Source organism: Pogona vitticeps, chromosome 9, assembly GCF_051106095.1.
Source record: "Pogona vitticeps strain Pit_001003342236 chromosome 9, PviZW2.1, whole genome shotgun sequence".
NCBI lineage: Eukaryota > Metazoa > Chordata > Lepidosauria > Squamata > Agamidae > Pogona > Pogona vitticeps.
Genome location: NC_135791.1, coordinates 19,690,942 through 19,717,526, shown reverse-complemented (window position 1 = coordinate 19,717,526; position 26,585 = coordinate 19,690,942). Strand labels below are relative to the sequence as shown.

Genomic DNA, 26,585 nt, shown 5'->3' with positions numbered 1-26,585 from the left:
TTGTGCCATTCCAAAGCACTGTATTTGTTCATGTTAGTTTAAGTTTACTGTATTAGCTAAAAGCCATCACAATTGATTGAGATACAAATATGATAAAATAAAATTATGATAAAATCACAGTCATGCAAAATGATAACAGTCCTGTCCACAGAAGGATGACTAAAAAGGGGGGGGGAGTTGGGGGGGACATGCGTGGGTGCCCCTTCATATCTGGGAGTCCCCCACACAATTGATTGTGATGGCTCTCAGGAAATTAGTGTGGGTGTTTCTGGCCACTTTTGCAAACAGCGCTGTCACAGTCCGAGAGTAACCTGCCCACCTTTATCTGAGGGCTTTCCTCCTGTAGGGAAGCCAAAATGTTTCCCAGGAATTTTTTCCTAGGGTTTTGATAGAGCTGATAGTTGACTAAATAGTGAACAATATCCTCAATCTCACCCGCTCTGCAAATATACAGCCTTAGATGCTTAGGGACATTCATGGACCTGCTGTTGGCCTCTTCTCGCTTCTTGGCCTCTTAAGGCTAAGATCAAGTGTAGTATCTGTTCTTTTCAATGTTTATTGACGTTTCTAAATATACAATACCAACCAACAGCATTCTGGTGACTTAAGAGTGGTTTCCTTTACCACCTTTGACCATAGAAAGTAACAGTGTTTTTTTTTTTAACTACAGGTTAATAGCCTTGTTCAAGAACTGTGTGCTGCAGTGAGTATTTTGATGGCCAATCTTTTAATTTGCACCAAATCTTTTAGAATTTCTTGAAATTTCTTCAAATTTTGACTGACAGCGGAGCAATCCTGTCTTTTGGTTGTTACATTTTTTTCAGCATTGTGCACATTGGGAATATTTCGTAAATAACAAAAAACAAAAACAAAACTCCAGATTCAGGAACAAATGACATCTTTATTCGAACACTAAAACTGTATAACAAAACCAAAAAATAAACAGCGAGCTTTCAATGATAATTCATCTTCTTCAGGCTGAGCACCAAGTTCTCATGGGTAGGTCCAAAATGATATGTAAAGTCCCAAAGTCTCATGGCCACTGTTTGCTGCCAGGTGTAGCTTCTTAAATGCAGATAGCTGTCATCTGCAGTCTGCAGGAGCCCTGTTGGGAGAGGGTGTGGCATCAGTCTCCTCTTCTGCCAGTGGTTCCGAATCTCTCTAAACAAACGATGGCCAAGCATTCTAATTCCCTCCCACCTTCTTTTCCCCCTTCCTCCTCCTTGACAGTGGAAAACAAGCAGGGTAACAAGAAGCATGGCAAGCTTTAAATCACAGATGTGATTTAAAATGTTTAGTTAAACCACCAGGAACAGTTAATTCCAGCTAAATTAAATCCAAATCAATAGCTTTACTTGGTGGATGCTCTTCTCAGCATGCAGTACTGCTTGTCTGGTGTCAAGAATCCAGGATGTTCAACAACTCACATGCGTGTCCTGACCAGCCATTCTACGGTAACTTACACATCTTTACACTGAAAGCTCACTGTTTTTTTAATTTGTTTTATTTATTTAGTGGTCCACTAAAGGTTTCACCTGTTTCTGCATTTATATTATTTTGGAGAATACCACAGCTTTTTCCTGATTTTTATTTACCAAAAAAAGTCATATTAATAAAGGCAGTTACTCATAATGAGGGTCCAGCCTTTATTTGTCTTTGCATATTCTCTGAAGTACCATTAGATATGAGAACTAATTGTAAAATTCTACTTTGTAGCTTGCCACTGACAAGAAAACCCTGTTGCTCCAAGTGAGTATTGCTAATAATTTTTTATGCAAAAATCTTACAACTCATATTGGAAGCTTCAGCAGATAATTCCCAGTAGTTACCCTTGCACATGGAAAGCACCCTATAAACAACAGTAATATTAATGAGGAGGATTAAGGTGGCTAAATGAGAGTCTTTGTCTAACTCTGGATGTTTAAAAAAGGGGGGGTTGCTTTTCTAGATCGTAGACTAAAGCTGCCTTTGAGAGGCTAAAACTAGGAGACTAAATCTGTGATGTAGTCTCCTAGTTTTAGCCTCTCAAAGGCAGCTTTAGGGTTATCCCAAGAATACACCCACAACAAAAAACACGCTGATCACCATAATCACCCAATCTCCTGAAAAGGACAAAAGCTGATCCCACAGCTATGAATACTCATTTATCCAACAAACTGCACCAGAGCACAGACAGTTCTGAGTCCTGTCCTCTGAAGATGCCGGCCACGGAGACTGGTGAAATGTTAGGGAGAAAAACCTTAAGAACACAGCCAAACAGTCCAGAAAACCCACAACAACCATTGGATCCCGGCTGTGAAAGCCTTCGGGAATACATTGTTCTTTACTCTGCTTGGGTGTTTTGAGTAGAACCTCCTCAGAGAAAGTGCAGGGACCTGCTATCATGTTTTCCTGTTCTCCAGTATTCTAAATGACACGAAGTAAATGCCTTCTGGATGGCAAGAAAAAGGAGATTGGATGATTATGGGTGATTATGGACATGATTAGGGACATGGTGGCGCTGTGGGCTAAACTGCAGAAGCCTGTGCTGCAGGGTCAGAAGACCAGCAGTCGTAAGATCGAATCCACACAATGGAGTGAGCTCCCGTTGCTTGTCCCAGCTCCCGCCAACCTAGCGGTTTAAAAGCATGTAAATGCAAGTAGATAAATAAGGGCCATCTCGGTGGGAAGGTAACAGCGTTCCGTGTCTAAGTCGCACTGGCCATGTGACCACGGAAGATTGTCTCCAGACAAACACTGGCTCTATGGCTTGGAAACGAGGATGAGCACCGCCCCCTAGAGTCGAACACGACTGGACAAAAATTGTCAAGGGGAACCTTTACCTTTACCTTTATGGACATGAAGATCAGGGCTTGATCAGGTACATTATGGAAAATAAATGTTCCACCAGGCAGTGCCCCCAAATAAAGAGTATTCAGGTGTCTTAAGGAAATTTCATCTGCAGTCTTTCTCTGAAAATAGAACTTCATTGTACTCTTCTTTGTTGTAGGCAAAAGGCCTTGTTCAAGCTATAATTTCAGCAGTGAGTATTGCTAATAATTCTTTATAATCGGTCTTTTAGTTTTTCCTGAGGCATTTCATGTAGCAATCCAGACCAGAGCTGGTTACTGGGACAACATAAAATAGTTTATTGCACCACTAATAAATTAAATAAATTTAAGGATAACATTGATTTGTTTGTTTTTCCATAATATCTTTGTTATAAAAGCTTGACAGGCTAGCAGTCTTTTACCAGGCAGAATTCCAGATGCTTGTTTTAATCTATGAAGTCCTAAATGACTGGGTCCGGGATATGTGAGGGGCTATTTTATCCCATATCAGACTCCCTGGACTTTACAATATTTTACAGGAGGCCTTTCTAGCACCCTCAGAGAAACACATGGTGCAGAGAGAGGGAAAAAAAAACATTTTTAGTGGCTCCTTTCTGGCTCCACAACTCACTCCTATGGGAGGTATTGCTGGACACCTCCCTTCTGTCCTTCCATGTGCAAGAAAATACAGTTTTCAGGCAATCTTAATATGTAAACTTGGTGGAATTTTAAGGGGAGAATTGTCATCTGTTCTTTTAAACTTGCTTTCAGAAGGACATTTCTATTCTGCCTTTTAATATGATTGTGTTGAATTATTTTTTTAATAACATGATTCTTACATTTTGTAATCATTTTAGTATTTGTGTTTTGTAACCCATTTTTCTAAAACAACCTGAGTCCCTCTGCTGGGAGAAAATGGGGAGGGGATATAAAAGGAATGAATGAAGGCATAGACAAGCGAACTGACAAACAGTAAATAAATGTACATTTCAAGGGAGTTATTATAATTTTATCATAAGTCAGCCTCTGCCAACTTCTGTGTAATATATAATATAACAAATTAGAAATGACTGTATATATCTATGCTGCAGGTCGAGAACACTGTGAACAAAGATGTGAGTACCATTGCTGATTTTGCAGGGGAAGTAGTTACCTTGACACTGAGAGACTGGCAGAATCCACTTGACTGGATGAATCCCAGAAGCCATCACAAGGGATGGGATCTTTGCTCCATCCAGTGTTATAAATGCAAAAGGAATGATGTTGCCACTGTCATCCTTCTACTGGATTAGCCCTAAAGAGCATAGACTCTATAGATTTTGGATGGGGATGCTTGTTCATTTAACTATCTTCTCCGGCTACTTCTACTTCCCATTCATGTGACACTTTTCTTAGATCAGAAGCTCCTTTAAACAGGGCACTGGCTTTGTGTCTGCCATTCACAGTATACACATCGAGAGTGGTTTGTGCTCAGTTGATCTGTCCTTGTTACAAAACTATCACAAGGCATGGTGGGATTCGCATCCAAACCTCCATTTTAAAATCCTCTTTTCTCACAAACACATCCATTCTGGAAACCATTGACATTCCATAAAAAATATAAAAGAAATCCACTTTTTCACTGGAGCATCTCTTCTGTGGAAGACACAGATTTTGTCCCCATACTGAGACAAGATGAAAGTCTTGTGGTTGCAAATAAAATGAAATGCAATTAGTCCATTATAGAACCAGCGACACTAGGGTGAATATATGCTGCATCCTGAATCTCCCCAATAAAGAGCATTTAAATGTATTAATGAAAATTCATCAGCTGTCCTTGTCTGAGAATATACTTTTCTATATTTTAGGAACAGGCAGATATTAAGCAAGCAGTAGAACAAGTAAGTATCACTAATTTTTACAGCAACCTTTTTAGTTTTTAGCAACATGTTTAAAATTGTCTGAAGGGATTTTTCAAGGGTGGGAAAGGGTCCATAGAGATACCTTAAATAATTCAGGTGCCTGTGTGTACTTTAAAACAATAAAGGCATTTTAAATTTGGGGGGACAACCCTTGTGACACTCTGCCAGCATTCATGAATCCCCATAACTGGGTATTTTTCCAGTGACTTCCTCGGTCAATTGGGATCTCTCTGTGTGCCCTTTCAAAGCTAGTGTTATAAAGGCACCATGAGTGAAAGTTTCTTCTGTTTTGCTACTTACTTTGCTTTGATCTTTACTTCATGGACCCTGCATGTTTCCCAGTCACCTATCAAGTAGATGTTTCCATGGGGACACTGGTGTGTCCTGTTTTTTGCCATTCTGTGTTTATGCTGGTAAATGAATTATAAGAACCAAGAGTATTTGAGTGACAGGAATGGTTTGCTCTGTTTCTAAGAAGTAACTGTGTTTTTCTCTATTACAGCTTGAGGAAATTATCAAGAAATTGGATTCTGATGTGAGTATTGCTGATCATTTTAATAGCTAATCTCTTAGTTTACACTTAATCTTCTAAAATGCATTAAAATTTTTAATGAAGGCTCCTTAGGAGAGTAATCCTTCCATTGGTTGTTACATTTCATAACATTGTGTGCATTGGAAATACTTTGTAAATAACAAAAGAAAATTAGTATTAATAAAGGAAGGTAATCTTAACGATGGTCTGGCCTTTATCAATCTTTGAATATTCTCTGAAGTAATATTAGATGTGAGAAGTAACTGTACAATTCTACCTTGTAGGCTGAGAGTGATTCCAAAGTTGTGTGGGAACAAGTGAGTATCGCTAATAATTTTCCATGTTAAAATCTTGCAACTCATATTGGAAGCTCCACTGGATGATGCCCAGTAGTTACTGTGACAACGATGGATATTTGCTTCTGACCTTTGACAATTAGTATCCTAAATGGGCACCAACAATGAAACACACTAATTCTTCTAATGGCCCAGCTTCAAAAATCATACCTTTTATTTTCTCTGAGAAGGAAACCTGGTGGTTGACTGATTCTTATCTCCATGTTCCTCTCTTCCTTCTGTTCTCTCCTCTCTGTCTTTCATAATGGAAGCTCCTTTACAACAATGGCTTGCTCTCTTTCACTGCCACTCTAAAGTCAATGATTGCGCACATCGAAGGCACCCTAGAAACAACAACAATATTAAGGAGGAGGATTAAGGTGGCTAAATGAGAGTCTTTGTCTAACTCTGAATGTTGCAAAGAAGCCTGTACATTTCTAGATTGTAAAGCTGCCTTTGAGAAGCTAAAACTTCAAGACTATATCTGCGATAATGCAGTATTGGTGGCATTTCTTCTAGTTTACATGTTTGTATTTAATAAAGAAGGCAACTAAAAAGGCAAAATGGTTTTCCTGGGGGTTTTGCACTAGTTATTTCTCCATGTGATTTTCTTCTGCTGTGTCTTGAATGCAGCATTCATGGAGATGTCTTCCAGCTAGTTCTATTAAGGGCTTTCTTCTGACTTTTAAACCTAGGATTTCCATTTTCTCTATCAACAGGGAAATAAAACTCAAAGCAAACACATCATAACCACACTACTTATGTTTATCTAGAAATGCACCCCAAAAAGCAAACAATTATATCCATATTTTAATAGTTTGCCTATTAAAATCTGTTTCTGAATACTTGGAGCAGTAACCTCTGTTTCTCTAACACAATGGAAAGGGAAGAGAAAAACTACAGTCCATGGTTTGGGAGAGGTTACACTTCTAATGATGTCAAGACCCTTATTTGATCTATCTCATTCTTACCTTCAGTCAAACATGCTTTGTCAGAAAAGATCAAAAATTATCAAAAACGACCTGAGGTGTAAGATTTGTAGCATCATGGCAAATGCTCTTGCAGGTCAGAAGATGCACCCATCCCAGTCTTTGTTCTTTCATCTTGACAATCTCTGCCCATGTTTTTCACTACTCAAGTCAATGTCTCAAAATCCCTTCAACAGCTTTAATCTTCCTATCACACAAGGATGTTTCATTGGCCTGGAAATATCTCCAGCTAACAAGCAGTTAGATGTCTTAACGAAGTTTCATTTGCTGTCTTTCTCTGAAAATAAAACATCACTGTACTTTTCTTTGCTATAGGTAGTAACTACTCTTCAAAACCTAGAATCATCTGTGAGTATTAATAATAATTCCTTATAATCAGTGTTTTAGTTCTTATAGGAAGAATATAAAATCCTTTATTTGATCACTAAAAGGATAAGCGAATATAAGGATCACATGGGTTTTTCAAATTCTTTTCCATAGTGCTTGTAGGACCAGCTTCACCTGCTGGAAGTAGAATTCAAAATGCTGGTTTTCACTTATAAAGTCCCTAATCATATAGCCTCAGGCCACATTTGAGGGGTTTAGTCTTCTTTCTACAATACTCTCTGGTTTTTAAGATCTTTTGCAGGAGCCCTTTCTCTCGGTTCCACCACCCTCAAAGGCACAGCTGGTACACACCTGGGAAGATCCTTTTTAATGGCTGCTCTCCAACTAAAGAACTCCCTCCTACAGGAGGTTCAGTTGCCCCTCCCTCCTGTCCTTCCTCCTGCAACCCAAGACCTTCCTTTTCAAGCAAGCATAAGATGTAAAATCTGTACACTGCTACCACAGGAAGGATTCTAGGGGGAGAACTTTTATTTTATGTTTTAAAATCTTGGGTTAATCACTTTCAGAAGGGTGATTATATTCTCTCTGTAAATAACTATCATGTTTATTGTTTTTTTAATAATGTAATTCTTGCAGTTAGTAATTATTTTAGTTTTTGTGTTTTTAAACTATATTTGTAAAACAACCTGAGATGAATGAATGAACAAGCAATAAATGCACATTGTAAGAGACATTATATTTTATAATGATGAAATATTATATACTAAATCATAATTTGGTTTCTGTCAATCTCTGAGGGATTTGTAAAATATTGAACAAGAAGTAACTATGTTTCTATGTTGTAGCTTAAGGAGATCGAGAAAACTGCATCAGACGATGTGAGTACTGCTGAGAATTTTGCAGGGAAAATCATTGACTATATACTGAACATAGAATATAGGTAGAAGTTGCTAGACTGATTTCCAGTAGCTCCCATGAGATACAGGGTCTTTGCTTCTGCAATTATCGATTTAGTGTACTATAGACTCTATAGAGTTTTAATCGGGGTGGGGGAAACTTGTTTGCTTTACTCTCTTCTCCGCCTTCTTCTCTTCCCTTTCTTATTTCTTGTAACTCTTTTCTTAGAGCAGAAGCTCCTTAGAGCAGGACCCTGCCTTTGGGTCTGGCATTCTTCAACATTTTGCACATTGAGAGCAATTTGTGGCTGTTTCCTCTGTCCTTGTTATAAAACACCCACAAGGCACAGTGGGATTAATGTCCAAACCACCATTATTTTTTTCTTTACAATTGTATCTGCTCTGGAAATCTTTGCAATTCTGTAAAAAATATAAAAGAAGTCCACTTCTCTGAGCTCCTTTTCTGTGGGAGGCACAGATTTTATCACTGAAGATACTGAGACAAGTTAAGTATCTTGTGGATGCAAGAAAAATGAAACTAGTGTAGAAACAAGGACATCATTGTGAATAAATATTGCATCTGGAATGTCCCCCAAATAAAGAGAGTTTAGATGTCTTAATGAAGACTCACCTGCCGTCTTTTTCTGTGATTAAGATGTCACTGTACTTTTCTATGTTGCAGGCAAAAGTAGATCTTCAGATGTTAGAAACAACAGTGAGTATTGCTAATACTTTTTATGGTCAATCTTTCAGTTTTTACTGATACATTTAATACAATAACCTATTTATGATTAACTAGTGATTTTTCAGGGGTGGGCAGAGGTCCATAGTAGTATGTTAAATAATTCAGGTGCAGAGTAAGTGCTACAACAATAAACCTTTTATCTTCCTATGTAAATTAAAACCGTAAAGGTGGGAGAACATCCTCTAAGACATCCTGATGACATTCATAAATCTACATAACTGCACAATTTTTAAATTATTTTTTTGCTATACTGAGATGTCACTTTTCAAAGCCAGTATTATAAATGTACCATGAGTGAAAATGTCTTCTGTTCCACTACGTACTTTGGTCTGACCTTTCATTTCATTGATCCTACATGTTTCCCAGTCTCCTTTCAGATGGGAAGTTTCCACTGGGACACTGGTGTGTCCTCTTTCTGTACCATTCTAAACCATTCTCTGTGTTGATGCTGCTAAATAAACAATATGAGCCAAGAACATTTGAATGATTTAGGACCCATTTGCTCTACTACCCACCTCTAGGCATTCTGCCTAATTCTGTTTTTCTGCATTACAGGTTGACAATGTTCTGGAGAAAATGCGTGCTACAGTGAGTATTGCTGATTAATTTGTTGGGCATTTTTTAAAGTTGGCACTTAATCTTCTAAAATTTCTTAAATTTTCTTAAAATCTTGACTGGAAGCCCCTTAGGGTTGCGATCCTGCTTTTTGCTTATTACATTTCTTAACATTATGTACATTGTGGGCACTTTGTAAGTAAAAACAATTTTTTGTAATATTAAAATAAGGTAGACTTATAATGCTTTGGCCTTTATCCACCTTTGAATAGTCTATGTGATAACATTAGACATGAGGTCTAATTTTACAATTCTACAATGCAGGCTGAGAGAATGGAGGGAACCCTGTCAGAAAAAGTGAGTATTGATCATAATTTTGCATGCGAACATTATTTTACTGATGCTGGAAATTTTGACTGGATGATTCCCAGTAGTTACTATAACAAGGAGAGATGTTTGCTTCTGACTTTTGGCAACTAGTATGCTATATGGGGCACCAACAATGAAACACACAGATTGAGCAAGTTGCAAAAATTACAGACGTTGTCTTTCTCTGAGAAGGAAAACCGGTGGTTGACTGATTCTTATCTCCATGTTCCTCTCTTCCTTCTGTTCTCGCCTCTGTGTCTTCTTTTACATTAGAAGCTCCTTTACAACAAAGGCTTGTTCACTTTTGCTGCACTCTAAAGTCAATGATTGTGAACATGGAAGCACCATAGAAACCATAGTAATAATAATCAGGAGGATTAAAATGGCTAAATAAGAGTCTTTGTCTGAGTGTAAAAAAGGCTGTATTTTTCTAGATTGCAGACTAATGCTGCCTTTGGGAAACTAACACCAGAAGACTATATCTGTGATAATACAGAATTAGTGGCATTTCTTCCATTTTACACGGATGTATCTAATATAGAAAGCAATTGATAGGGCAGGATGGTGCTCTGGGGAGTTTTGTACTGGTGTGATATTCCCGCACGTGATGTTTCTCCTTCTGTTTTAATTGCAACCTCTGTAAAAGGCTTTGTTCTGACTTTTAAACCTAAGAGTCTGTTATGTTCTCTGTAAGTAGAAAAAGAAAAAACCTAAAGCCAACACATCAGCACCCAATGTTCCCATGACTACATGGAAAGCAAGACAGAAGGCAAACAATTATATGCATATTATAAAATTTTGCCTACTAAAATCTGTTTCAGTAATCTCAGTCTCCCCAATACTAACAAAAGGCATTTGGACAAACTGTAGACCGTGGTTTGGGAGAGATGCTACCGGCTATGATATCAAGACACTCGTTTTTCCTATCCCATTGTTACAAATATACGTTTTTGGAAAAGGTCAAAAACCATCAGAACTCTATGTATGGGATTTAAGATTTGCCCTCTAATGGCAAATTGTTTTGCAGGTCAGATGACATGCCTACCCCAGTCTTTGCTCTTCCATTCCAGCACTTTCTGTCCATGTTTTTCACTTTTCAGGTGATGGGACCTGAAAAGTGAAAATCCCTTCAACAGCCTTAATCTTTCTGTCCCTCACCACCCATGGGATGCTGTTTCATTACTACATGTCGTCACTTCTCTCTCATCCTCTATAGCCTGAAGGTCAACTGCCACCATCCTTATCCCAGAGTGAAGCCAATCTGAAGGACCTATGACTGAACTGAACACCTCTTCTTCCTTTTCTCCTTTTCTTTTCCTTTCTTTTCCTTTCTTTTCTTTTCTTTTCTGAAGCTGTTCTTTACCCTTTTTGGGTGTTTTGCTTAGGACTTCCTCAGGGAGTAGTGCAGGGACTTGATGTCTTATTCTCCTGTTCTCTAATGATTCTATTGAGACAAAGGAAATGCCTGATGAATGGCAAGAAAACCTACCACACCTGGATGAGGTATAGTGTGGATAATAAATGCCCCACTTGGAAGAGGCCCCAAATAAAGAGCATTTAGATGTCTTAATGAAGGTTTATCAACTGTCACTCTCTGAAAATGAAATGTCACTGAACTCTTCTTTGCTATAGTTACAAGAGACTCTGCATGCAGTAGAATCGGGGGTGAGTATTGCTAATAATTCTTTGTAACCATCCCCCCCACAGTTTTTGAAGAGGTATTTCACATTGTAGTTCAGATCAGGGCTAGTTATAGGGAGAACATAAAATCCCTTAGTGGACCACTACAAAAATTAAACAAATATTATAAGGAACATATGGAATTTTTGTTTCATATAATTCTTGTTGTATTAGCTTCAGTGAGTGGCAGACTTTTACTGGGTACAATTCCCAATCCTGGTTTCAATTTATAAATCCCTAAATGACTGGGTTCAGGCTATTTGAGGGCTGCTTTTCTCCATATCAAGCTCCCTGGTCTTTAAGATCTTTTACAGGAGGCCTTTCAAGCACCACGTTCAGAAAACCTCACTGGGCAGCCATGCACTCAGGGAAAGCTTGCCTTAAGAGAAAGGTCTTTGCCTGTCTGCAAAAGGATAGTAAAGATGGGGCCAGTCTAGCCTTTTGAGGGAAGGTGTTCTAAAATCTGAGAGACACAACAGAGAAGGCCTTCTCCTGCGTCCCCACTAGACACACCTAGACATTTGGTGGGACCAAGAGGAAGGCCTGATGGTCTTCAGGCTCATAAAGTGAGATGTGGCACTTGAGAGAGCCACTTAGGGTTTTATAGTTTTGAACCATGACTTTAAATTCTGCCATTACTATTATTTTTATGATGTGATTCTTCTATTTCATAATTATTGTAGGTTTTCTGTTCTTTAAACTATTTCTGTAAGACAACCTGAGTCACTTTACAGGGAGAAAGGAGGGCTATAGAATTAATTAATTAATTAATTAACACTAAATGAATGTACATTACAAAAGATATTATATTATATTGATATGATTCAATAGTATAGATTTAATGATAATTCAGCTTCAGACCTCTTCTGTGAAATATGAAACAGAATGAATAAGAAATAATTGTATATTTCTATGTTGTAGATTGATAACATCAAGTCAAAAGTGCCAGAAGCTGTGAGTACCGCTGTTAAATTTGCAGGGAAAATGGTTTACTTTGTACTGAAAATAGAATATACAGTAGGACCCTTGTGTCTGCAGGATCAGGATCCACTGATTCACTTATCCATGGTCTGAAAATATGAAAAATATTAAAAGAAAAATTCCAGGAATTTTATATATATTTAATGGTGGAGTTACCAGAACTAGCCACTAGAGGGAGGCAGAGAGCATGTTCTTTATAGTATTTGCTATAATAAAAATATTTGTTATAATCCATGTATTTCAGCATCCATGCTGAGGGGGGTTGTTGGATCTTATTGCCTGTGGATACAGAGGTCGTTGGTGGGTAGAATTTCCCTGACTAGGTGATCCCCAGTTGCTGCCACAAGGGATGAGATCTTCACTTCCGAAACATTCTAATTAGTGTATTAAATGCAAAATGAATCATGTTCCCTTAATCTTTGCTTTAAAGCCCATAGAATCTATAGATCTTGTATTGGGGAAAAGATTGTTTGCTTTTCTCTTTTCACCTTCCTCTCTTCCCTCTTTTATTTTCTGTGACTCTTTTCTTAATGAAGATTTGCCTCCTGTCTTTCTCTAAGAATATCATTGTACTTTGTTGTAGGCACACGCTGCTGTTGATGAAGTCAAATCACTTGTGAGTATTTCCAACAGTTTTTATGGTCAATCCTTTAGTTTTTACTGAGGCATTTCATACAGGAATCCATATCTGATTGTCTGAAGAGATGTGGGGACAAAGGTCCATAGCGGTACAGTATATTAAGTAATTAAGGTGCATAGTGTATGCTACTACAATACAGTTTGTCTTTGTGTCTATATTAAAACACTAAAGTTCTTTTTTTTTAATTGGATACCATGCCAATATTCATGAATCTTCACAACTGGCTAATTTCCCAGTTACTTCCTTACTGAACTGAGATGCCTTCAAGTGCCCTTTCAAAACTGTTGTTATAAATCCACTATGAGTGAAAGTTTCTTCTGTTCTTTCAATTATTTTGCTTTGATCTTAAATTTCATGGATCCTACCTGCTTCTCATTCTCTTTTCAGATTGGAAGGTGTGTTTTTTTAAATGTCATTCTGAAGCAATGTGTGCATTGATGGTGCTAAATGAACGATATGAACCAGGAGGTTTTTGGTTGACTAAGGACTGGTTTGTTCTACCCACCTCCAGGCCTAAGAAGTAACTGTGTTTTTTTGCATTGCAGGTTGGCAAAATTGGGCATTTATTGGGTCATTTAGTGAGTATTGCTGATACTTATGATGGCTTGTCTTTTAATTTCCACTAAATTACTAAAGACAAGAATCAGTTTGTCTGACTGGAGGAACCCCGGACTTCCATGCTGATGTGTGCTGTTTGCAATTCACATCTCACACCGATTGTCATAAATGTAGGATGAGTTTGGGTTGTGATTTCATGCTGACCTTTACACACAGATTAGTTAGATAAAATCTCATCTCAATCACCTATGAATTACCAAAACCGTTTCCCCGAAAATGAGGCCTAACCTGAAAATAAGCCCTCCTATGATTTTTCAGGATGCTTATAACATAAGCCCTGTCCAAAAAATGAGCCCCAGTTAAGTGAAACCCTGCCCTCCACGGTTTTTGTAGCAAAAAATTATGAGAGCCTGTCTTATTTTGGGGGAAACATCTCTCAGGCAGTGGCCCACTTCCCGACTGCTCCTTCCTTGTCCGATCCTCACCCTGTCCCTTACTTGTGGAAGGAGGGGGCGCAGAAGGATTCATCGGCTGCCACTGGCAGGCTGGCTAAGGCTTGCCCTGGTGAGTCCCTCCTCTCGGGCGACTCATGGGGGAGGTGGCTCAGCTGGCACCATTCTTTGCCCTGGACAAGCACTAACCCAGGGCACCTGCAGCAACATCGTTCAACAGCAAACCCAGGAAAAACAAACAGGGGGGATCCTTGCTACCCCAGAGGTTGAGGAAGATGTTTGGAGAATGTGAAGGCTTGAATGTTCTTGTGGCATAAAAGCTTTGCTTGCAGGTGATTTTTGCCTCTCTTGTCCATATGGGTGGCAAGAAAACGAGAAGAAATACTAATGATTGTTTTCGATTTCTTCCCATTGAATAGCACCTAAAGAAGAGATCTGCAGTAAGTATGTCTTTTTCTTTGTTTCTTTTGAGATACATGCATTTCAATTCATGTGAATGTGAGTAGACACACAAACACATACGCACACAAAGAGAGAAATATGCAGGAACACACATTAATCTCCATTGGTGTTAGGATTAATTTCATTTTTAGATGACTTAGCAACTTACCGTCCTCTAGAGTAACCAATAGTGAAAGAGACCTGGGCAATGTGCTTTTGATATCTGTGTTTGTCTTGTGTGTTTTCATTATGGCTGAGGAAATGTTGAGCAATTGTAAAGGTGAGCAAAGTGGAAGAACCTGATTTCTGCCATTGAATTTTACGTAACGTTTCGTAGTTTAGTCGTGTCTGACTCTTCGTGACCCCACGGACCGGAGCACGCCAGGCCCTCCTGTCTTCCGCTGCCTCCCGGAGTTGGGTCAGATTCATGTTAGTTGCTTCGGTGACACTGTCCAACCATCTCATCCTCTGTCGTCCCCTTCTCCTCTTGCCTTCACACTTTCCCAACATCAGGGTCTTTTCCAGGGAGTCCTCTCTTCTCATGAGAAGGCCAAAGTACTGGAGCCTCAGCTTCAGGATCTGTCCTTCCAGTGAGCACTCAGGGTTGATTTCCTTTGAATTTTACACCTTCATATAAATTTTGGAGGACTCATTTGGGTACAATATTCTTTTGAGGAATAGCTTTTGCTGCCACTTTACTGAGACGTAACTCAAATGAAATGTTGATTAAATACATTTGATCCCTCGAGCCTTTGATGTATATATTCCAGAATGTATTGCCTGCTTGCCCTCCAGAATGATGATTGACTGCTCCTTTCTCTCTTTCAGGAGCCTGAACCTCTGGTAGGCGGTCTGCTAAACAGTCTTCCAGTGGTGAGTCCTGACAAGGGGGCCGCGGGGAGCCCGGGCAGACATTTCCCAATTCTAAGGATACTTTCCATACCTCGGTTGTATTGCACGGCAGTCACGTGGTATATATACCGGGATGAGTGCCCCAATTTCTTTCATGTTACCAATTCATTTTCTTTGAATCGAATTGTTGTAGCCAGCAAGCCATGCTGCTGATAAAGCTTTGTGTCTTGTTTGATGGGGCACGAAAACCCCGTCATTTTAATTTTTTTCTTTAAAAAAAGTGTATTTTACTGGTACTCAAAATATGGATATGTCATGGATATGTCAGGTACTGTTTTCTAATTGGAAGATTTTCCTCTGTTGTGCTGGAGCCTCTGAAATTAATGTGTTGCACTCAGTGGACCCAGCACCCCCACCCTGGGCTGTACCCCTTGCCAGGCAGTACCAGGCAGTAGGTGTTGACATATGTTTATCAATATACCAACACTCCTACTGCAGAAATATTTTTAAAATCTATTCTAGAAGGGTAGCGGCTCTAGAAAAATGGCTGCCATCTTCCTCTATTAATTTGCTTTGAAGAATTATCAATAGGATCGAAAAGCATGGCATACCACACTAAGGATTATATGGCAATACACTGCTAGAACAAACAAAAAAGAGAGAGGTCTTCTAGCATGGAAAAACTGACCTACAGTTACAGTGCTGACCGGTAAAATGCATACCTAATGGCCATGCGTCATGCTACTGCAAGTTGGAGCTATGATCTAACTTGGGCATAATGAGGGAACAATTATGGGACCCTGCAGCCCCATCACTTTGATTTGTTTGAAATATTAAATGGTACAGCAATATGTCAGATACTGTTTTCTGATGGGTAGGTTCTCCTCGCTTGCAAGGGTTCCTCTGGAAGCAATGCATTGCAATCAAAGGACCCAGGACTCCCACGCAGGGCTGTTCCGCTTGCCGGACAGTAGGTGGAGTAACGCAACATCGTATGAATGCTTTCTCGAAGGCTTTCAGGACCGGGATCTGATGGTTGTTGCGGGGTTTTTGGGGGGGTTCTTTAGCCGTGTTCTGAAGGTTGCTCCATGGACAGAGTTGCCCCTCCAGTCCTCTGAAGATGCCGGCCACAGAGACTGGTGAAACGTCAGGAAGAACAACCTTCAGAACACAGACAAAGAAGCCAAAAAACCCACAACAACCAACATTGTATGAGTTTAACCAGGGCAATATAACAAGCATTAGCTTTGACATGAGCTAGAAATGGACTGAGAGACTTCACTGCTTTCCTTGATACCGATACGGGTCTTTCTGCTACAAAGTCATGCTCAAGACAGCTGACAGGAATCATCCCTACAGCAAAAAGAAGTGAAAGAAACAGGAATATAACATCCTTGAAATGAATCCCCCCCAAATCACTAGAATGTGTGTTACATACAGAGTAGAAGTCTGCTAAGCTGAATGCTTTTGATCATTTCCCTTCTTCTCCCTCTATGTGAAGTGCACAGATATTATCAGGCCTTTGTTTTTTCAATTTCTATATTGTATTTTATTTATAATTTCCAAATTGTATAAAATTTATAATTTGTATATGGTGGCCAGTTCTGGTAATGACATCATGGAAATCTATATCTCTAGCAAACACTATAAATAGCATGGTATCTGGCTCCTTCTATTGGCCATTTCTGATACCTTCACCATCAAGTATATATATATTTGGATTTTATTTTCAATTTGTTTAATATTTTGACACTATGGGTAAATGAATCAGCGGATACAGATCTTGTGGTTATTGGGGTCCTACTGCCCGACTCAAGGCAGCTGACAATGATTTTTCCTACAAATAGAACTAATGGGACCATAAAATCCTTGAAATCAAATGAAACCAAACCTACTTACCAGAAAACCATGTAAAATCTATGAATTGTGCAAATAGATAAAAACTTTGCAGTTAGGGTCAGGTTCAGCGCCCATGTAAAAGCTTTATTTATACTCTTTTCCTAAAGTCAATGAGAACGCAAACTAAGTGGAATTTTGAATTTTGTGTGCCTTATCCACTTTGAGAGTGGTACTCTTTTTATTTTTTAAAGCAGCTGGCACTTTGCTGCCTGGTCTTCTGATCATTATTGAAAATGATCAAAGGATGTAAAAATATGATCTAGAAAAACAGTTGCTTGTTCTTTGTCTACCTAAAACAGATTAGACAAGGAACTTTTGAGGGGTCCCATCTGTTGGTCTGTCTATTTCTCCTATTTTTATGCAATGCAAAAGCACGAGGAGGTGATGCCTTCAGTGGACCACAAACCAGATTTTTTAAAAAAAACAATGAGCTTTTGATGACAACTCATCACCTTTAGGCTTTGGTGCAGAAGACTCCAATATAGAAATGCAGTGGTCTTCAGAGTGATTCTGTTCGATTTTCTCTGGAAAGACAATTTCAATTGGAGAATCGCAGATAGGCCATCTGCAAAAGAAAAATATAAAGCAAGAGCTAAAACTAGACAGAGACTTTCCTGGTCTCCTTCATACACCCCTGCATACATTTTTGATCCTGATGAAGCCTCTTATTTGGGGGAAATCCTTCAATGCAAATCAATTACCTGCTTGCTGCACAAAAAGGATTAATCACCGCTCCTTTGTTTTTCCCTTTTAGGGTGGTTTGACATCTACAGTAAGTACAGACAATACGTGAAGCAATGTTTGCCTTTAGAAGACATTTGCTTGTTTTATTATCAACAACAGAGGAGAGGAGGAAGTTTGTTTAGCTGGATATTTTTGGTCTCTCCCCCTCTATGTGCATTATACAGATATTAGCAGCCACTTGTCTTTAGACTGATCCTGGTTCATCTCTTCTTAAAAAATTCAAGTTAAAAGTTGGAGGTTCCTAGATGGGCCTGCTGGTGCTATGAGTTTAATCAAAGTTGAAAGAGCAAGCCTGATCTTTGGGATGAGGTGGAAGTGGCCTGAGAGCCTTCCCTGCTTCCCTGACTAAGCCTCTTCTCTCTGGGTAATCTCTAAAAGCAAATTAAATCCCTGCTTTCCCTAAAAAAAGAATCACTGTTTCTTTCTCTGTTTCAGGTCACTGGTCTAACGAGTAGTCTTCCAGTGAGTACTGTTAATTATATGACTGCTGTGGAGCTTAGAAGGGAGAAAAAAGTTTAATTTTTAGTTTCTCCACCACATAATAGGCAACCCGCCTTCTCTCTGCCTTTAACACCCTAATATGTTTTTTTAAAGAATGAACTATCATCAGTAATTAACCATGTAATTAGCCGGCTCAAGGTTGACTCAGCCTTCCATCCTTCCCAGGTTGGTAAAATGAGTACCCAGCTTGCTGGGGGGGGGGGGGCAATGTGTAGCCTGTATAATTAAAATATTGTAAACCGCCCGGAGAGTGCTTGTAGCGCTATGGGGCGGTATATAAGTCCAATAAATAAATAATAAATGTACTTGCCCTACAAAAAGGAAGAATCACTGCTCCTTTTTCTTTTTTAGCCGCTTGATGATGTTGTGAATTATCTTCCAGTGACTAATGACAATTAGTGATCTGATACTGAAATTATGACAAAGAAAAACATGTGTTTTTGTACTGTGCAGCTCCGAAAGGGTGGCTGAATGTTCTTGGCATTTAGACTGATTCATGCTTTTCTAGGAAAGGCAAATTAAATAGGAGGAAACCAATATGGGACAGCAGATCATATAAATTGAACCACCTTTAAATAGCAGTCATTATCTTGGAGGAGATCTGAATGTGGACTAAATGATTTCCTTGCTTTCCTCCACATGTCTTTTGTCCTGGTTAAGCTTCTTGCCTCTGGAAAATGTTTGAATGCAAATTAATCACCTGATTGCCCTACCAAAAAAATGATCACTCCTCCTTTTTTCCCCCTTTTAGGTCGCTGGTGGATTAGTTAATGGATTACTAACAGTGAGTACTGACAACAGAGTGAACTGATACGGGTGTTTAGAAAACATTTGCTTGTTCTCTTATCAGCTACAGAGGAGCGGAGGAAGCCTGTTTAACTGAATCCTTTTGGTCTATCTCCCTCTTCTCCCTCTACTACACAGATATTAGAGGCCATTTGTCTTTAGACTGATTCCCTGTCAACTTTTCTGGGAAGGACAAGTTACGTTGGCAGGCCCCTAGATGGGCCAGCATACAGTTTGATTTCAAGCAAAGCAAAAGAGCAAGCAGTAGCTTTGAGGAGATGAAAGTGGAAAGAGAGATCTCATTGCTCTCCTTGATAAAGCCATGCATACTTTTTTCATTCTGATGGAACCTCTTATCTCTACGAAATCGCTAAACGCAAATTAAATGCCTGCTTATCCTCCACAAAAGAACACTCATTTTTCCTTTCTCTCTTTTAGTTTACTAATCTTGTAGGCGGTCTTGTAGTATTATAATTAATCAACTGATATGGAAATTGCAATAAAGAACTTACTGTCTTTGACTTGTTAACAACAACATGGGCAAAGAGGTCTGGCCTGATGGGACAGTCCTTTCCCTGTAGTTCTGTGTAGTACCTGATTATCCACTGGTTGTTCATCTCTACTGTGACAGTAATAAGCGGTGCTATCTCCTGATAACCACAAAGTAATTATCTTTCCAGTTTGCTTCTCACGTTGGTGATAGTGGTGTGTAAAAAAAGCTCCTAAGAATTAAAATGCATTGGATATATTTACAGGGTTCTCTATTGCCAGGAAAAAAACCCTGTCATGATGTGATGAGGCTAAATTGAAACCTTGCTTTGCACATTACATCACATATCCTTACCTAGGAGGAGCTCTCACAAGGAAGAGACTAAGACGGAGAACTTTCCAATAACCCTGTTAGTAAATTTACAGAGAATATTTAGAAACATTCCTCAAGAAGGAGAATAGCTGTTGATTTCTATATTTTTGGTTGCTGATACAGGGAGAAATCTTGTGCCACAGAGTCCTGTTCCTTCTCCAGTTTCCAAAGCTTTCTCCTTCTTTTTCTCCTTCATCTTACCTGTCACCCGTATGCCCGCCTTTCTACTAGAAAATAATACTTGGCAGCTGACAAGTCTTCTTCCCAGAGGAAAAATAAACCAAACTACTGGATAACTCAGTGATCTGGCTCTCTAGCTGCAGAGCCAGAAGTTGGGAGTTCAGTTCCCCACTGTGGCTCCTTCAGAGTGGCTAGACTTGGTGATCCTTAGACTGTGCAGTTCTAAAATTTTTATCATAGCTAGAATTGTTGTAACAGTGAGAACCATAAAATCCTTGAAACAAAAAGAGAAACAAAAACTTATTAAAAACCCCTCTTAAAAAAAGATAGAAATATTACAGTCAGGGAGAGGTTCTACACTCATGAAAAGACATGTTTTACATGTTTCCTCAGGGCAGAGAGAAAAGGGATGGGAATTTTGAAGGATGTGCCTTCCACAGTTTGGGAGTCATACAGGGAGAGGCCCTCCCTCTCACGCCTGCCTTGTTTATCCAGACAACACTGGATATGTGGCCACAGGCATGACCGGAGTGTCCCATCTCTCAGCCAGTGGCCCACCTGCCAACTGCTCCTTCCTTGTCCCATCCTCACCCTATCCCTTGCTTGTGGAAGGAGGGGGCGCTGAAGGATTCATCGGCCGCAACTCGCAGGCTGGTTGAGACTTGCCCTGGCGAGTCCCTCCTCTCAGGCTACTCATAGGGGAGGTGGCTTAGCTGGCACCATTCTTTGCCCTGGACAAGCACTAACCCAGGGCAGCTGCAGCAACATCATTCAACAGCAAAACCAGGAAAAAACAAATGGGGATACTTGCTCCCCCAGAGGTTGAGGAAGATGTTTGGAGAATGTGAAGGCTTGAATGTTCTTGTGGCATTAGAAATTAGTCCTCATAAAAGCATTACTTGCAAGTGATTTTTCCCTTTCTTGTCCATATGGGTGGCAAGAAAAGGAGAAGAAATACTAATGATTGTTCTCAATTTCTTCCCATTCAATAGCGCCGAAAGAGATCTCCAGTAAGTATGCCTTTTTCTTTGTTTCTTTTGAGCTATATCCATACTAATGCATATGAATATGAGTAGAAAGACACACACAGACATACAGGGAGAGAAATGGGCAAGACATAGATCTTGATCTGTAATTGTATTTAAATGTGTTTGTTAGCAGCTAACCTCCTCCTGGGTAAACAATAAGGACCATCAGGGAGACCTTGCCATGCAAGAGAAAATCCTGACAATGCTTTGAAGCCAGTACAGTATTATGGCTCTGCCACCATGTGTTTCTTCCAATTTTGAACGATCTTTCAGGGCATCGTTTCTTCTACTGGCATCTGAACTTTCTCAGCTGATCAGCTAAGGAGTGTTCAGTTGCTGTCTGCAGCTATGAATTCGCTGTGAAGGAAATATATGTAAGAAGGACAGTTTTTGACACCTGAGTTTTCCAGACATTTGCCAGAGGATATTTTGAGCTGTTCTGAAAATGAATGAGATGGAGAGCATTATTTTCATCACTGATTTTGCTCTGACTTTTACACCCTAATATGTTTTTTTGATGACAAAACTATCAACAGTAATTAACCACGTGCTTGCCCTACAAAAAGGAAGAATCACATCTCCTTTTTCTTGTTTAGTCATTTGATAATGTTGTAAGTGATCTTCCAGTGACTACTGACAATTAGTGATATGATACCGAAATTATGACAAAGCAAAACATTTTTTTTTTTACTGTGCAGCTCCGAAAGGGTGGCTGAATGTTCTTGATCTCATTCCTCTACTTCTATGTGGAATACTCACGTATTGACATGCAATGGCATTTAGACTAATTCATTTCTTTTCTAGGAAAGGCAAATTAAATAGGAGGAAACCAATATGGGACAGCAGATCATATAAACTGAACCACCTTCAACCAGCAATCATTATCTTGGAGGAGAGCTGAATGTGGACTCAATGATTTCCTTGCTTTCCTCCACATGTCTTTTGTCCTGATTTAGCTTCTTGCCTCTGGAAAATGTTTGAATGCAAATTAATTATCTGATTGCCCTACCAAAAAGAATGATCATTGCTCCTTTTTTTCCCCCCTTTAGGTCGTTAGTGGATTAGTTGGTGGAGTACTGAAACCAGTGAGTACTGACAACAGAGTGAACTGATACCAGTGTTTAGAAAACATTTGCTTGTTCACTTATCAGCTACAGAGGAGAGGAGGATGTCTGTTTAACTGAATCTTTTTGGTCTGTCTCCCTCTTCTTCCTCTACTACACAGATATTGGAGGCTATTTTCTTTAGACTGATTCCGTGTCAACTTTTCTGAGAAAGAGAAGTTATGTTGACAGGCCCCTAGAGGGGCCAGCATACAGTTTGATTTCAAGTAAAGCAAATGAGCAAGCAGTAGCTTTGAGGAGATGAAACTGGAAAGAGAGACCTCATTGCTCTCCTTGATCAAGCCATGCATACTTTTTTCATTCTGATTAAGCCTCTTATCTCTAAGAAATCTCTAAATGCAAATTAATTGCCTGCTTACCCTCCACAAAAGAAGACTCACTCTTCCTTTCTCTCTTTTAGGTTGGTGGTGTTGTAGGCGGCCTTCTAGTAAGTATTGATAATCAACTGATAAGGAAATTGCAATAAAGAAGAACTTTTGCTTTTTGATTTGATGACAACAACATAGACAAAGAGGTCTGGCCTGATGGGACAGTCTTTTCCCTGTAGTTCTGTGTAGTATTTGATTATCCACTGGTGGTTCATCTCTACTGTGACAGTAATAAGCGGTGCTATCTCTTGATAACCACAAAGTAAATATCTTTCCAGTTTGGTTTTCACCTTGGTGATAGTCGTGTGTAAAAACCTCCTAAGAATTAAAATGCATTGCATATCCTTACAGGGTTCTTTCTTGCCAGGAAAAAACCCTGTTATGATGTGATGAGGCTAAACTGAAACCTTGCTTTGCACATTACATCACACATCCTTACCTAGGAGGAGCTCTCACAACGAAGAGACTTAAGACGGAGGTTTCCAACAATCCTCTTGGAAAATTTGAAGAGAATATTTAGAAACATTCCTCAAGAAGGAGAATAGCTGTTGATTTCTATAGTTTTGGTTGTTTATGCTCTAAAAATCTTGTGCCACAGAGCCCTGTCCCTTCTCCACTGTCCAAAGCTTTCTCCTTCTTTTTCTCCCTCATCTTACCTGTCACCTTTATGCCCGCCTTTCTACTAGAAAATAATACTCAAGGCAGCTGACAAGAATCCTCCCCAGGGAAAAAAGAAACCAAACTACTGGATAGCTCAGTGTTCTTGCTCTCTAGCTGCCGAGCCAGAGGTTGGGAGTTCAGTTCCCCACTGTGGCTCCTTCAGAGGGGCTGCACCCGATGATCCTTAGCTTCTGCAGTTCTGAGATTCTTAGCATTGTTAGAGTTGCTGTAATAGTGAGAACCATAAAATCCATGAAATAAAAAAGAAAACAAAAAAACTTCCAACAGCCCCCACGTAAAGTGCAGGGAATGCACTCGAAGATAGAAATATTACAGTCAGGGAGAGGTTCTACACCCATGAAAGAGACATGTTTTCACACGTTTCCTCAGGGCAGAAAGAGAGAAAAAGGATGGGAATTTTGAAGGATGTGCCTTCCACAGTTTGGGAGTCATACAGGGAGAAGCTCTCCCTCTCACGCCTGCCTTGATTATCCAGACAACACCAAAAGAACACTTGGCTTCCGAATGTGAAAATCAACCAGATGACTGTATTGATCTGCATCTCCCCTCTGTCCCCCCTTTTCAGAGAGTTGGGCTTTCTCTGTGATTAGCGCAATGTACCAATTATGTCTACTCATCTTCTCTTTGTTTGTCAGTTTTATGTTATTGGTGGCGGCTCTGGCTTGGTGACGGTGGTCAGGTTATAGATAGGGAAAGTCTTGTGCTTTAAGCTGTGGAGAACAAGGATTGAAGGGCTGAAAACGTGGCCACAGGCATGACCAGAGTGTCCCACCTCTCAGGCAGTGGCCCACCTCCCGACTGCTCCTTCCTTGTCCGATCCTCACCCTGTCCCTTACTTGTGGAAGGAGGGGATGCTGAAGGATTCATCGGCCGCCACTGGCAGGCTGGCTAAGACTTGCCCTGGTGAGTCCCTCCTCTCGGGCGACACATGGGGGAGGTGGCTTAGCTGGCACCATTCTTTGCCCTGGACAAGCACTAACCAGGGGCAGCTGCAGCAACATCTTTCAACAGCAAAAACAGGAAGAACAAACAGGGATATCCTTGCTCCCCCGGAGGTTGAGGAAGAGGTTTGGAGAATGTAATGGCTTAAATGTTCTTGTGGCATTAGAGTTGTCATAAAATAATTGTTTGCACTTGATTTTTGCCTTGTGCTAATGATTGTTCTCAATTTTCCCCCATTAAATAGCAACGAAAGAAGAGATCTCCAGTATGTATATCTTTTTCTTTGTTTCTTTTGAGCTATATCCATACTAATGCATATGAATATGAGTAGAAAGACACACACAGACATACAGGGAGAGAAATGGGCAAGACATAGATCTTGATCTGTAATTGTATTTAAATGTGTTTGTTAGCAGCTAACCTCCTCCTGGGTAAACAATAAGGACCATCAGGGAGACCTTGCCATGCAAGAGAAAATCCTGACAATGCCTTGAAGCCAGTACAGTATTATAGCTTTGCCGCTATGTGTTTCTTCCAATTTTGAACGATCTTTCAGGGCATCGTGTCTTCTACTGGCATCTGAACTTTCTCAGCTGATCAGCTAAGGAGTGTTCAGTTGCTGTCTGCAGCTATGAATTCACTGTGAAGGAAATATATGTAAGAAGGACAGTTTTTGACACCTGAGTTTTCCAGACGTTTGCCAGAGCATATTTTGAGCTGTTCTGGAAATGAATGAGATGGAGAGCATTATTTTCATCACTGATTTTGCTCTGACTTTTACACCCTAATATGTTTTTTTGATGACTAAACTATCAACAGTAATTAATTACGTGCTTGCCCTACAAAAAGGAAGAATCGCATCTCCTTTTTCTTGTTTAGTCGTTTGATAATGTTGTAAGTGATCTTCTAGTAACTACTCACAATTAGTGATATGATAACGAAATTATGACAAAGCAAAACATATGTTTTTGTACTGTGAAGCTCCGAAAGGGTGGCTGAATGTTCTTGGTCTCATTCCTCTACTTCTATGTGGAGTACACACGTATTGACATGCAGTGACATTTAGACTAATTCATTTCTTTTCTAAGAAAGGCAAATTAAATAGAAGGAAACCAATATGGGACAGCAGATCATATAAACTGAACCACCTTCAACCAGCAATCATTATCTTGGAGGAGAGCTGAATGTGGACTCAATGATTTCCTTGCTTTCCTCCACATGTCTTTTGTCCTGATTTAGCTTCTTGCCTCTGGAAAATGTTTGAATGCAAATTAATTATCTGATTGCCCTACCAAAAAGAATGATCATTGCTCCTTTTTTTCCCCCCTTTAGGTCGTTAGTGGATTAGTTGGTGGAGTACTGAAACCAGTGAGTACTGACAACAGAGTGAACTGATACCAGTGTTTAGAAAACATTTGCTTATTCTCTTATCAGCTGCAGAGGGAAGGAGGATGTCTGTTTTGGTCTATCTCCCTGTTCTCCCTCTACTACACAGATATTGGAGGCTATTTTCTTTAGACTGATTCCGTGTCAACTTTTCTGAGAAAGAGAAGTTATGTTGGCAGGCCCCTAGATGGGCCAGCATACAGTTTAATTTCAAGCAAAGCAAAAGAGCAAGCAGTAGCTTTGAGGAGATGAAACTGGAAAGAGAGACCTCATTGCTCTCCTTGATCAAGCCATGCATACTTTTTTCATTCTGATTAAGCCTCTTATCTCTTAAGATATCTCTAAATGCAAATTAATTGCCTGCTTACCCTCCACAAAAGAAGACTCACTCTTTCTTTCTCTCTTTTAGGTTGGTGGTGTTCTAGGCAGCCTTCTAGTAAGTATTGATAATCAACTGATAAGGAAATTGCAATAAAGAAGAACTTTTGCTTTTTGACTTGTTAACAACAGAACAAGCAAGGAGAATTAGGGCCTGATCACATGGATCATTTGAATTGTTTCTTTTTCCTCCTTTTTTATATCAATATATTTGGATACATAGTCATGTGGTATTTAGGCCACTGGACCCCTTCACATGGCACTCAGTTCAATTAGTACATTTCTTGCTATTTCTGCTATTTCTGTAGATTACACGTCTCATATAAATCAATTCAGTTTTTCCCCTGCTTCCAAGTCCACACTATCCTTGTGTGTGTGTGTATATGGGCAATGTACAAAAGCAAAATACAAAGCAAGAGCTAAAACTGCACAGAGACTTTCTTGCTCTCCTTCATAGACCCCTGAATATTTATTTCATCCTGATGAATCTTATTTGGTGGAAATCCTTCAATACAAAGCAATTACCTGCTTCCGCCACAAAAAGGATTAATCACTGCTCCTCTTTCCTTTTCCATTTAGGGTGGTGGTATGGTGAGTATTAACAACACATGAAGAGATGTTTGTGTTTACAAAACATGTTCTT

The 26,585-nt window shown here is 39.6% G+C and overlaps 1 protein-coding gene and 1 pseudogene across 1 annotated transcript in view; both read left to right on the top strand.

Annotated features, from left to right (window-relative positions):
- Positions 1-25,357, top strand: part of LOC110071066 (uncharacterized) — a 35,434-nt gene extending 10,077 nt beyond the window's left edge. Inside the window, exons 11-35 of the mRNA XM_078380288.1 lie at positions 671-703; positions 1,717-1,749; positions 2,990-3,022; positions 3,902-3,925; positions 4,658-4,690; positions 5,214-5,246; positions 5,528-5,560; positions 6,883-6,915; positions 7,740-7,772; positions 8,473-8,505; positions 9,091-9,123; positions 9,415-9,447; positions 11,092-11,124; positions 12,061-12,093; positions 12,704-12,736; positions 13,306-13,338; positions 14,190-14,210; positions 15,040-15,084; positions 17,717-17,734; positions 18,142-18,168; positions 18,959-18,991; positions 21,028-21,045; positions 22,113-22,148; positions 22,588-22,614; positions 24,423-25,357. Coding sequence (XP_078236414.1) covers positions 671-703; positions 1,717-1,749; positions 2,990-3,022; positions 3,902-3,925; positions 4,658-4,690; positions 5,214-5,246; positions 5,528-5,560; positions 6,883-6,915; positions 7,740-7,772; positions 8,473-8,505; positions 9,091-9,123; positions 9,415-9,447; positions 11,092-11,124; positions 12,061-12,093; positions 12,704-12,736; positions 13,306-13,338; positions 14,190-14,210; positions 15,040-15,084; positions 17,717-17,734; positions 18,142-18,168; positions 18,959-18,991; positions 21,028-21,045; positions 22,113-22,148; positions 22,588-22,614; positions 24,423-24,509 — 831 coding nt within the window. The 3' untranslated portion in view covers positions 24,510-25,357. The remainder of the gene's footprint in view (positions 1-670; positions 704-1,716; positions 1,750-2,989; positions 3,023-3,901; positions 3,926-4,657; positions 4,691-5,213; positions 5,247-5,527; positions 5,561-6,882; positions 6,916-7,739; positions 7,773-8,472; positions 8,506-9,090; positions 9,124-9,414; positions 9,448-11,091; positions 11,125-12,060; positions 12,094-12,703; positions 12,737-13,305; positions 13,339-14,189; positions 14,211-15,039; positions 15,085-17,716; positions 17,735-18,141; positions 18,169-18,958; positions 18,992-21,027; positions 21,046-22,112; positions 22,149-22,587; positions 22,615-24,422) is intronic.
- LOC140702138 (U2 spliceosomal RNA) lies at positions 499-669 on the top strand (annotated as a pseudogene).
- Positions 25,358-26,585: the final 1,228 nt, after the last annotated feature.